General features: G+C 48.0%; 1 protein-coding gene across 2 annotated transcripts in view; it reads left to right on the top strand.

Moving 5' to 3' along the window:
- The window catches only part of PATL1 (PAT1 homolog 1, processing body mRNA decay factor), a 28,999-nt gene extending 21,761 nt beyond the window's left edge, over positions 1 to 7,238 (top strand). The window contains exons 16-18 of one of the 2 annotated variants that reach the window (XM_055547235.1): positions 2,825 to 3,016; positions 4,837 to 4,928; positions 5,024 to 7,238. In XM_055547235.1, the coding sequence (XP_055403210.1) occupies positions 2,825 to 3,016; positions 4,837 to 4,928; positions 5,024 to 5,177 (438 nt within the window). In that variant the 3' untranslated portion in view covers positions 5,178 to 7,238. The remainder of the gene's footprint in view (positions 1 to 2,824; positions 3,017 to 4,836; positions 4,929 to 5,023) is intronic. The other variant, XM_055547236.1, reaches the window with a different exon arrangement.
- The last annotated feature ends 5,730 nt before the right edge of the window (positions 7,239 to 12,968 follow it).

Here is a 12,968-nt window from a genome sequence, read left to right as displayed (position 1 = left end):
AAATTTATTCTTTTACTCATTTATTTATGAGTGAAAATTATTCTTTCTGAAATAATAGAATTGAAAGAATTTCTTCACTCAGCAAATACTTACTAAGCACTTCTGTGTCCCAGGCACTGTTATGTAGGCCCTATAAGTATAGTGCCTAATTCTTGGTGCTAGGAGTTAGGAGCCCAGAGAGGCCTTCTGTAGTGGAGCTTATGTGCTAGTGAGGAAAACTTGGTTGAATATAGAGGCTAAGATTTTACCTGTATGTGTTAAAGAGTAATAGACCACATCTCTAAATACTGTTTGTTTGAAGTAATAGCAGGTTCCAGGTCTGAGGCATAAAATGTACAAGATAGTCATGGAGTATCGTGTCAGAAACCAAGAAAGCTGAAAGATTACTGTGGTTCTGTGTAAAAGACGCGCAGACCAACTTGAAGGAACCTCCTTTCAGTCACAATGGGATAATTTGTGTCAGAAACAAAAATTAACACCAGTGGATTGCTGTAGATCGGATATGTTTAATGAGTTCATAATATGAAAAAAATGTAGAGATTGCTTGGTCATCAACTCATTATTCTGAAAAGTGGTAAGTAAAGGAAAAGAAGCATTTATCCTGCTGCATTACAGCCAAAAGTCAAGGTGACTAGAGTGTTGATATTAGGAAGTTGTTCTTTATAGAAGAATTTCAGCTAATAAATTCCAAAGAAATGAGAAAATTGCCGTTTTACAAGCTCCTAATGGAAAAAACAGTCTGTCTCGGCAGCAGCCATTACTGGAGCTGAAAGCGTGGGACATTTGGCTGTAATGCAGCAGGATAAATGCTTCTTTTCCTTTACTTACCACTTTTCAGAATAATGAGTTGATGACCAAGCAATCTCTACATTTTTTTTCATATCATTATGAACTCATTAAACATATCCGATCTACAGCAATCCTCTGGTGTTAATTTTTGTTTCTGACACAAATTATCCCATTGTGACCGAAAGGAGGTTCCTTCAAGTTGGTCTGTGCGTCTTTTACACAGAACCATAGTAATCTTTCAGCTTTCTTGGTTTCTGACACGAATGGGGATTTTCTCATTTCTTTGGTTGGGGCAGGCTGGCCACACCTGAACCCGCAGACGACCGCCAGCCCCACGGAGGGGAGCAGTGCAACTGCGTGCTTCCTGACCCCGCGCGGAGGGAGCTCTCAGCTCTCCATGGGTGTCCTTGCCGCGCACCGCCCTGCCCCCTCTGCTGAACTCGAGTTCAGTCAAACCTCTGATCATAATTACTAGTTTTTATGGGGGAAAGACTGAAGATTGGGTCATTCTTAAGTGATACCACAGAGGTGCCATTAGCCAGATTCAAACTATGGGACAAATGACCCAGTTTCTTCAAATAAATGGCACGAGAAAAGGAGATGGGCAAGTGACGGAGGACCTGTTAACAGATTCTAAAAGCCTTAGAGCCACCATGCAGCGTGTGGATCCGATTTGAATCATCGTTAGAACAAATCGGCTCCTAGACATTTCTGAGACTGTTGGACTAATTTGAGTTTGGAGTGGATATTAGATGATCATTAAGGAGTTAAACTTCCACAGGTACGATAATATTGTGACAGAATTGAAGTATTGCTATTTATGACCAAGATGATGTGACATGGGAGGAACATAGATTTAATGAGGTTGGCACCCTGTTACTGATTGAATTGTTGAAGTTGGGTTGTGGGTTCGTGGACTTCACTATACCGTTGTTTGCACTTCTGTGTGTGTTTGAAAATGCTCTGGGCTTCCCAGGGGGAACTAGTGGTAAAGAACCTACCTGCCAGTGCAGGAGACATGAGAGACACGGGTGCAGTCCCTGGGTCGGGAAGATCCCCTGGAGGAGGGCATTCTTGCCTGGAGAATCCCATGGACAGAGGAGCCTGGTGGGCTACAGTCCATAGGGTCGCACAGAGTTGGACACAACTGAAGTGACTTAGCACGCACGCAAGAATGCTTTAATTTTTAAAGCTCTGTTTATTTAGAATAGTCGATCATAAAAAGGAGTCTTCTCTAGTCTTAAATGCTACTTAAAGTGGAACCAGCCTTCATTTTTTATGCTGTGGTCATTGAGTGCTGGAAGCACCCTTGATTTCAAGTGTCATAACCCAGTTACACCAGTAGCTCTGTATTGCAGTTTCCCAGCCTGGGCCTTACGGCAAAGCAGAATGAGTGAGCTAGCAGGCTGGAATCCAGCAGCCTTGAATTCTGGTTCTGGCTACTAGCTTTGTAACCAAAGTCTGGGTTTCTGATCACTTAGCTTCTCTGATCTATAAACATTGATTGATCATTTCTCTGTTTCCTCATTGAGCTTTTATAAAGATAAATTAAGATACCATTAAGTCTGAAAATACTTCTCAGTAACTCTCTGACTCTAGGAATTTACCCGTGTTCGAGTGCCTCGCACAGTAGTTAAGCTGGCAGTTGACTCACGGCTTCTCTGTGTCTTGGAGCCTGAGGGTCTGTCCTGTTCATCATGTGCTTTTAGCCCATAGTGCCAGCACAGTGTAAGCATCTGAGTATTTGCACAGTGAATACCGATGTTCTATCATGTATCTTGCTCTGTATTTGAGAAGTGATTTTGCCCCCTCGCTTCACACAAGTAATGATGTTCCTGTACGAGTGGAAAAAATTCTCAGCAGTTACCGTGGAATCTGCTGCTGAGATGCTGACAGTATCTGCCGGACTTGTCAGGCTCCTTTGTTACATCTTGCCTGGGGCAGTGGGCACCCCTCCGTCCCTGCCCACTAATGGGTATAGCTGAAGTAGCAGTTAACCAGACTGTGATGGCCTGTCCGTTCTGTTTTTCGGTAGGTGCTGCCATGCCTATTGAGTCCCTTCTCTCTCCTCCTCTACCATCTTCCACCAGTGACCGTCACCAGCCTTCTGCAGCAGCTGATGAACCTACCTCAGAGTGCAGCGGCCCCAGCTCCGTCCAACCCACACCTCTCTGCCGTGCTCCAGAACAAGGTGAGCCCTGAGCCCTGCGAGCCTTCTCAGTCCGAGGTACGGGTACAAATGATGGCCGCTGTGGCCGTCGTGGCGGGAAACAGGAGGGTGAGGGGGTTGGAGCTGTAACCTCAGCGGGGAGCTCCATTAAGCTCGTGGTGACAGAAGCTGGAGATGGTAGTGGTTTTCACAAGACAGGGTGCTCTGTACCTCACGTGGAGAAAACCCGGTGTGTGTCGGGGTGCAGACTCCTTTGGTCCCCCGCTGTGCCATCCCAGCAGCAGCTGCCACGCTTGCACCCTCAGTGGGTGTGGAATTTAGGGCTCTGCTCTGCATCAGGAGGAGAGGAGGGTTTAGAGGGCTGAAGGGTGTGGGGGAGCTGGCCTCCTCACTTGGAGCTCTAACCACCGACTTCTACTTGATCTCAATGGCCAGCTCTTAGTCTCACGCCACACCCGAGTGCAGGGAAAGCTGGAAACATCTCTGAGTTCACGTCATTGTCACCACGGGTGAAGTCAGATCTAGTAGGAGGAAAGAGGATTAGGTAGGTAATGAGCCGTCTCTGTCACAAGACATCCCAGTTCATATTTCGTTTATATCAGATTAAAGATCCAGAGACTCCCAGGGGAAGCATAAATACAGAAGGAGAGCGGTAAGCTTTTAGACAGAGCAGGTTTCCACTCCTCGTCGGCCGCGTCCTAGGTTTGTGGCCATGAACAGATCATTTTGCTTTGCTGATCCACGGTTTCCTGATCTGTAAAGTGGAGGTGATGTCAGCGTCACTTAGATGAGCAGGCAGCTGTGAACGATGCAGTTTAATGCTGGGTACACAGTGGCGCTCACTCGGGACCATCCGTTACAGTAAAGGGAAAAGGAGACCGAGGCGGGTTTTCTTCTGGCACCTGAAAACCTGGAGAGCCTGGCTCTAAGGGCAGTGAGCGCCTCAGAGACTGAGAGGGTGGCGGTGCCTTGGGACGCAAGACAGGGGTCCCAAAGTTGTGTGCCTTCCTCGTTATTTGGTCTCTTAGCTTTAATTTTGATAAAGGCAGTCAAAAAGCCTGAAGTCAGACGAGATTATGTAACCTGTTGTTTTTCTGACAGTGACATGAAGGGAACTTTGTGGAAAGGCGAGGTTATCCTCTGTGAGGTGAACTCAGAAAGGGGGGAGGGAATCCCAGAATCTGCCCAGCTTCTCTTCATGGGCCACGATAGCCATGATTCATGTGTTTAACCTCAGTCTTGTCCATGTTTGTGCCCCTTTAGAGTCCGTGTTTTCTGCTCTTACTGCCCACGGAGTAAAATAAGTATTTATATATCTCTCTACAGCATGTTGCTAAATTTTAACAGTCCTAGATATGGTAGATGGATCTGTTTATCCTCTCTCTTTTTTTATCTTTTAAACTCTCATTAACACCCTCTAAGCCTTTGTATTTCCAGATACGTATGTCATTTTTTAAGGAAATGTTTTCTTTACAGCCTAATCATTCCATTTCTTTTTCTTTATTTTCCCACAGGACTTTAACACCTGTTTTCTTAATTCAAACTCTATTTTTGTTTTTGTTTTTTCTATGAACTTTAATTTTCTGTATCAAAATTTGTCTTCATGTAACTCTCCCTTCTATTTCTGTTCTAGTAAATAGGAGAAAAGCTACCCCCTGCCCATCTTGTGACAGGGAAGAGTCCACTTTTCATCGAAGGGTGGGATGGGGGAGCCGTTGCCCTTGAGAGAGCCTGAGCTGCCGAGTCTGGAGGGACGCCTCTGGGCTCTGCGCGGGCTAGGAGCAGCACGGCGAGGGGTGCCTGCATTCAGTGCCGCCCCCTCGACCGCCTGGCCCCCCGTCGGCGCGGTGTCTCACGCCCTCTGTCTCCTCTTGCAGTTTGGCCTGTCCCTGCTCCTCGTCGTCCTGAGCCGCGGGGAAGACCTACAGAGCTCAGACGCCGCTTCAGAATCGGCGCAAAGCAACCCATGGTCAGTCTGGGCCGTGTTTCTTCTTTGAAGTTCTTTCATGTCCTCTTTTTCATTCCTTTTCTTACATTATTATTATTATCGGTTTTCCCTGTTAGGACGGAGGTGATGTTTGTGGCAACCCGAGAACTTTTGCGGATTCCCCAGACGGGCCTGGCCAAGCCAATCTCTATACCCACAAACCTAGTATCCCTCTTTTCTCGTTACGTTGACCGACAGAAACTGAACTTGCTGGAGACAAAACTGCAGTAAGTTGGAAATAGCAGAATTCCACATCTCACTGAAGCTGGCACTTTAGAAGTTACGTTGAGGAGGTTGGGGGTGAAAGGGGCATAAGACGTCATGAATCCAGTGGAAGAGATTAAACACTTCTGTGAAATACACGAGTGTCTGCTGGATGTAAAGCACTGTGGCCACAGCAGAACCCTCCCAGTGAAATACCAGCTGGGGTCCAGATCTCTCAGTGTCCGATAGGAGAGGTTGCATGGGCTGGGGTTCTGGTGCAGATGACTGCTGTCTGAACTCATCCACACGGGCCTCCTTGCCCTGTGCCGTAGGCTAGTTCAGGGCACACGGCACAGGCCCCGCGCCTGTGCCCCCCTTGGCGGCCTCAGGGCACACGGCACAGGCCCCGCGCCTGTGCCCCCCTTGGCGGCCTCAGGGCACACGGCACAGGCCCCGCGCCTGTGCCCCCCTTGGCGGCCTCAGGGCACACGGCACAGGCCCCGCGCCCGTGCCCCCTTGGCGGCCTCAGGGCACACGGCACAGGCCCCGCGCCCGTGCCCCCCTGGCGGCCTCCCGCTCTGCTGCTGTCACCAGTGCAGTGCTGCTCCAACAAGGCAGGGAAGGCAGCGCGCTCCCCAGAGCGTCCGGTGGGGCCGAGGCCCGTTCACAGGGCTTGCCTCTGAATGCCAGGTACTCCCCACTGCTCTGTGAAATGTGGCTGGGTTCACACTTCTGCTGGTTTTCTTACCTTCCGTGTGACAGTCCTGCATGTCCCACCTTACTCGATTCTTCTCCATTCTGCCTTTTCTTTGCCCTTGAGACACAACCATAACCTCTCCCTTCATCCCCCACCACCGCTCCAGCTCAGAGTAGGTTGTAGCCTGCCACAGAATTCCTTCCCTCATCGCCCCTATTAATATGACTGTAGGAAAGCTGATGAAGTAGAAATATAAGTATATATGCGCGCACATACACCCCGATACGTATGTTTATGTGGTCTCCAAAGGGTCCTTAAAGAATGAGTTTAGACTGAGAAATTTAGTTGGCACAGCATCCCTTCTCTAACCACAAACCAGCTGATGTGTTTTTAATCTGTTCCTCCTCCATCTTCTGATTAATTTGGTGGGTCCTACTTGTTCTAATAAAATGTAGGGTATGCAGCACGTGTAATAAACTCAGAGCTCTCAGTTGGCCGGTGCCCAGCTCTCAGCTGAGCCGTTCCTTGTCTCCTCCCCACTCGGGTTTCCTTCGGTTCTGTCCACCGCGGTGGAAACGGCACACAGTTAGCCTGGGTCCTGCTCCAGCCGCGGTTATTTGAGCCCGTGCCTTCAGGTGCGCGGAGGCTTGCGGGAGACGGCCGGCCTGGAGCCTGCTTCCACCACGCAGCTTCAGCGCGCTCCTTCTGTCTTCCTGAGACCGCTGCAGTAAGCCATTCTCTGACGTCTCCTTCCCTGTCTGTACTTGGTATCCTGGGGGGACCTCCGCACCTCCCCACGGGAGCGCAGGCCGCCGCTCCGCCCCTCGGTCCCTCTGCGCCGCACGCGGAAGCGCTGCCCTAGCCCCTTGGTGCAGCCAGGGCCTGGGTCTGCGTCCGGGCGGGGCGGCCTGTGCCCCGGTCACCACCCTCTCCCGCTCCGCAGTCACCACCCTCTCCCGCTCCGCAGTCACCCGGATGCGGGCCCGGGTCCCTGGTGATGCCAGCCCTGAGCAGATAGCATCTGATTGATCTCACCGGCCTGTCCTGAGCACACCTCGCTGCTCTCACGTTTCTGAATGTAGGGGGGAGGGGGGCAGGTTACGGTATTTAATACGCGAATGAACGTTTTGCACATAAATGTATCCTACAGCAGTGAGGCCCTCCTGTTCTCCGCCTGTACTTCTCCCCACTGTGCCCCACGCGCCCCCTCGTCCCCTCTGCCATCACCCCCTGCCTTCCCTTCACAGCCGATCAAGTGAAGGCTCGATGATTATCTCTTCTCTTCTGTGCTTTTATCTTTTTTGTTTGGTTTTAATTAATTAAAAAGTTTCTAAATTTACATTTTTATAGGGTATTGTAAATAAAAACAAATTGTATACTTGAAAAAAAAATATGTGCCAACATTCCTGCTTGTTTCTCCTGAACATGCCTTTTAATGTGTTTCTAGCATATTTAGATAGATCAGCAGACCTCTTGGTGCTGGGGATTGGTGAGGATGGTATCACCTGATGTTTTTATCTCTTATTTTGTCATAAGGGAGACAGATAAAGATCTTATGTTTACATAACTTTCCTTAAAAAACCTAGGGTATGGGCCTCCCCTGATGGTTCAGTGGCTGAAACTGCAATTCCAGTGCAGGGGAAACGGGTTCGATCCCTGGTCCAATCCTGTGTGCCACAAATAAATAAATGCATATTTTTAAAAAGAAAAGCTAGGATGCTTTCAACAGTCACTGCCCCCCACCCCCAACTTTTAACTGCATAGCAGAATTAGAAAATTCAGTGGATAGACCACAGTTCACCTTCCTCATCTCTAGGCAGCTGAGAGTTTAGTTAAGAAACTTCACAAAGTCCAGTTTGACCTTAAGCTGCCCTCATGGTTAGTATTTCCTTAGCTTTCATTTATATCTTCTCAGAAGAGGTAAGAAAAAATTGGTAATTCTTTTTTTTTTTTGGTAATTCTTTGTAGTAAATTCATGTTAGCTATTTCAAACTTAACACAGCATCATTTGTAATAGGAAAATTAGAAATAACCTAAATGCTCACTAGTGGCTAAGTGATAATCTATGTGTCATGGACAGGTATAATACCTAATCATGAAAAGTGTTTATGGTCTAGTGTGGGGGAACGCAGAAAGTATATATGCTTGGAATGCAGTTCTTTTATGAAAATGTATATGTGATGGGGAAGAAATTGGGAGAATATGCTTCCCAGGTGGCTCAGTGGATGCAGGAGATAGAGATTGAATCCCTGCGTCGGGAAGATCCCCTGGAGGAGGGCATGGCGACCCACTCTAGTACTCTAGCCTGGGGAATCCCATGGACAGAGGAGCCTGGCGGGCTGCAGTCCGTGTGGTCACAGAGAATCGGACGCGACTGAGCGAGAGCAACGCTCCTGCAGGTGTTCCCCTGAAGACGTACATCTCTCAGCGGCAGGACCGTGGGGAGCTTCCTTTTGCTTTCAGTTTTCTCCAAATCTTCCGTAGAGAGCAAGCATTGCTTACATTCTGAGAAGAAATACTGTTTTTGAAGAACTTAGTTACATCAGAAAGCACTTGGAGTATAAAGTTGAGTGTAAGTAAGTCCCTTATATGTATATGACTTCATGCAGGCACGGGGAATGGAAGAAAATACAATCCCGGGCGATTGGAGGGCGGTGGCTGCCTCTAAGGGGGAAGCTTGTGGAGGATTTTGTGTGTAGGTGATGGTTCCTTGTTTCCATTGTCCAGATTGTCTTCAGTCTTCATGTATTGCTATTAGAAACAAAAGGGGGTTATTCTCTAAAAACTGCTAAAAATCACAGCCCCCTGCCCTCTAGTGAGAAGTGCTAGTAGGGCAAGAATGTCCGATCCAGTTGTGCTTGATTTCAGAGCCCGTGTATTTGACTTTGAAAGATGAATGGGCTGAAAAAAGTGTGAAAGCAAGGCAGTTATCCTGTGAGGTGTGGTCAGGTATTGCACTGTTAAACGCTTAAAAACTCCACTGTTAAACAGTTGAGGAATCAAAGGACCACTGTAAGTCCAAGCCATATCTCCCAGTGAGTTTCTATATTTACAGAAATTGCATTTTTTCCTCACTGACTGCTGAATCAAAATGGGTGGATCTCAGCTCCATCCACACACAAAATCTGCTCAGGTCCATTGTGGCCTGAGTACCAGCCAGCTGGCTTTCACCAGAGCTACCCTGTCTGTCCCAGGAAGGCCACGATGACCTTCCAAGTTTGACGCAGACCACCAACTGCCTCTCCCTGTGGAGAGCAGTGAAGTCCTTTGTGTGAAAAGTCCAAGTGGGGAAGTAGTGGAAGACATCTTTACACTCCTCACCCAGCTGTGTTTAAGTATGTTGGCATTGTGATCCTTAAGAAAATAAAACGGGTTTTCAGGCAGCAGGTCTAGTGTGTTAAGGCCGCAGGTAGCGTAGTTTTGGCCATTAACCTTGAAGCAGAGGCACAGTTGTGAATAGATTGCAGGTCACCTAATAGCCTCAGCTTTGCCTTTTATCTTGAGAATGTGGCATGAAAGACTTCCAAGGAGCCTGTTTACTCACCGTGACTCTAAGCTCCGCAGTTCAGCCAAGTTCGTTCTCCAAGGTAACTGTTAACCGAAATCAAGCCCGAGACCTAGGAAACATCTGGACGGGGACGAGGTAATCAGTGATGTGTGTACTTTCCCTGTTGTGAGTAGAGCATCTCTTAAGTCGCTTACGATTTAGTACTGATCTAAAGGATTCCACCCCCAGAAAAAGCCTGGCTGACAGCCTGATATGTTGTCCTCCAAGTGGTTTCTCGACGCACATGCAGTGCATGGAGTGGTAGATGCTGGGTTTCCCTGACGCATCGTGGACGTGCTTACATGTCCACAGAGAGGCACCGCCGTTTGTTTAGAGATTGCACGGTGCTCAGCCGCACGCTGTACTTTAACTGCTCCCCTGTTAATAGATTCCATCCTCAGGTAGTTTTGCCAACTCATTCTTGTTCATCCAGCAGTGAGCAGAGGTAAAGCCACAGTGCCCGTTCAGTTGCTCAGTCGTGTCCGACTCATTGCGACCCCATGGACTGCAGCACGCCAGGCCTCCCTGTCCATCACCGCCTCCTGGAGCTTGCTCAAACTCACGTCCATCGAGTCAGCGGTGCCATCCAGCCATCTCAGCCTCTGTTGTCCCCTTCTCCTCCTGCCGGTAATCTTTGTGACACCAGGGTCTTTTCCAGTGAGTCAGCTCTTTGCATCAGGTGGCCAAAGATATTGGAGCTTCAGCATCAGTCTTTCCAGTGAATATTGAGGGTTGATTTCCTTTTGGACTAACTGCTTTGATCTTGCAGTCCAAGAGACTCTCAAGAGTCTTCTCCAACACCGCAGTTCAAAAGCATCAGTTCTTAAACGCTCAGCCTTCTTTGTGGTCCAACTCGCACACCCCTACATGACTCCTGGAAAAACCATGGCTTTGACTATACAAACCTTTGTTGGAAAAGTGATGTCTGCTTTTTAATATGCTGTCCGTGTTTCTATAGCTCTTTCTATAGTGTACAGAGAGCACTGACATTCATTTTATAACTCAACTCTTCTCTATTACCCTTTGAAATATTAGAATGGGCAGCTATAATTGTACAGTACCCAAACGAGATTAGTAAGACCATCCAGGTAATAAGGGCTCCGGTTTAAGACCGAAAGTTTCAAACTCCATATCCAGCATCGTGGCTACAAGAAGGCTCCTGCTTCTGGATAAATGTTTCATGGAGCAGCAACTGAGAAGCTGCAAGCATTTAAGGACACATCTGCAAACTCTTCTGATTGGGTTTTAATGCCTTCATTTCCAGTAGGCAGATTAAATAATTCCCTCTCAGTAGTGTCAAAAATGTGATTCAGGTCTTAGCTATCGAGGTCCATTACAATATACAAGGATCAGAATTTCAGAAAGGCAGCTGTCAGGCATCTGTGTGGTCCTTTTGGTTTAAGCGTTCTGAAGAGGAGATTTTAAAAAAGATTTGCTCCCACACTTCCATCTCAGTATTTGGAAATGCATTGTTTATATGAGATACATTCAGCCCCAGGCGGTCGGTTCGCTCGTCAGTTCCCTGCACTAATGCGGGAGCTCCAGGAAGGCGCCAGTCCTCATTCCCTGCCGCGCCCCAGTTCCCAGCACACAGGCCACACCAAGCAAGCATCCAACGGACATCGGTTCATAAAATAGTTGGGCCACAAAGAAACAGCTTGACAGGATTATTCAGATCTTCAAAACCAAGAGGACAGACCTTAATGGCGTGAACTCATCTGTGTGTGCAAGGCCCATTCCAAACACATTGTCACTCATTTTATCACAGCAACCCCTAGGTCGGAAACAATTTGATACAGTAAGCAGACAAGCTCTCGTGAATGTCCAGCGTTACTAGGTACAGAGGTGACAAAGGCTCCGCCCCGGGGGGTAGTTGGTGCCAAGCGCTAAGAGGAGAGCAAAAGAGGATGCAAGGATGGAGAGAGGGGGGTCTGTACTGTAGACAGGCCGGGGAAGGCCTGGACGGGAAGGTGACATTGAAGCGGACATGTGAACACTAAGACGACGGCCACGCAGAGGGCTGGGAGGAGCATCCCAAGCAGGATGAAGAAGGTGACCTCTGCCCGCGACAAGAATGGGTGGGGAGTTCTCAGGACCGTGACAGGTTAATGTCGCTGGAATGGAGTGACCACAGTGCCTTGAAGGGCTTTACTCACATTGCCGTGGGAAGCCTTCGCAGAGTCTGTAAGGAAAAGCTTGGCAGAGTTTTTAAGGAAAAGGACAAAACTATTTTTAAAGTCACTTTGCTGGGTAGGGGCTGGGGAGGAATAAATTAGGAATTTGGGAATAACATGCACACTACTGTATAAAATAGATTAAAAAAAAAAAGCCTACCATATAGCATAGGGAACTATGTTCACTATCTTGTAATAATCCATAAGGGGATAGTATCTGAAGAAGACGTAAGTACATATGTGGGTGTGTACGTATGCACGCGTCACTGCTTCAGTTTTGCTGTGCTGCAGAAATAACACTAAATCCCTACCGTCCAACAACGGCCGCAAAGCCCAAGGTGTGGCCCTAGTGCCCTGCCTCAGCGTGGACTGTCTGGGGACAGCGCCTTTGACAAGATGTGGAGGGGTAGTCAGGGAGTTTGAGGTGGACATGTACACGCTGCTGTATTTAAAATAATAACCAACAGGGACCTACTGTTTGGCACAGGGGACTCTTCTCAATGTTCTGGGCCAGCCTGGATGGGAGGGCAGACCCATGGCTATGTGTGGCTGAGCCCCTTCTCTGTTCACCTAAAACTCACATCGTTAATCAGCTACACGCCAATACAGAATAGAGAGTTCAAAAGAACAAAAAAAGATTCATCTGAAATGAAGTCGTAAGTAAAGGAAGTCATTAGGGTGAGTTCTAATCCCGTATGAGCAGCGTCTTTCCAGGCAGCAGTGATGGGAGCACAGGCACAGGGAGCCTGCCTGTGAAGACCCCAGAAGACGGCCATCTCCACCGCGAGCCGTCGGGAGAAACCGGCGCTGCTCACACCTGGACTTCAGACGTCCAGGCGCCAGAACTGTGAGGAAACACACTTTCATTGTTTAAGCCACCCTATCTGTGGTACTTTGTTAGGACAGTCCTGGCAAACTGGCAAGGGTCAAACATCTTATCATTGACTTCTTTTTAATTTTTAAAAATCCACAGGGTAGTAGAAGAATATATATCCAGCTGTTAACAATGGTCATGTCTAGAAGGTGTGGTTAAGGAGAATTTCCTTTTCTATATTTGCATTTCTGAACCCTTGTATCTTTTATAATGAATAGATTGTGGCTTGTATTTAAAGGAAGGAGAGGGAGAGAGCATCGACATGCTTTGTCCAACACTGTAGTGAGTGAGTGGCAGAAAAAGAAAACCTGAATCAGCCATTTCCCAACGTTTCTCCATCTAACAGAGAAGCAGACAGCTTGTATGGAACTTCCAAAAATGCTCCTTAAAAGAAAGGAAATACTTATTTGTCCTCCTTTCTTTCCCCTTCGTGCTGCCTAGACTGCAGTCACAATGACTGGCGCTCCAGCAGCCGTCTCGGGGCAAACACCGCTCTCAGCGGCAGCGGCAGCGCACGGCGGGGCGG

The sequence above is a fragment of the Bubalus kerabau genome, chromosome 15 (assembly GCF_029407905.1).
Source record: "Bubalus kerabau isolate K-KA32 ecotype Philippines breed swamp buffalo chromosome 15, PCC_UOA_SB_1v2, whole genome shotgun sequence".
Classification (NCBI taxonomy): Eukaryota; Metazoa; Chordata; class Mammalia; order Artiodactyla; family Bovidae; genus Bubalus; species Bubalus kerabau.
The sequence above is the reverse complement of the archived record's forward strand: the minus strand, read 5'-3'. Positions and strand labels throughout refer to the sequence as shown.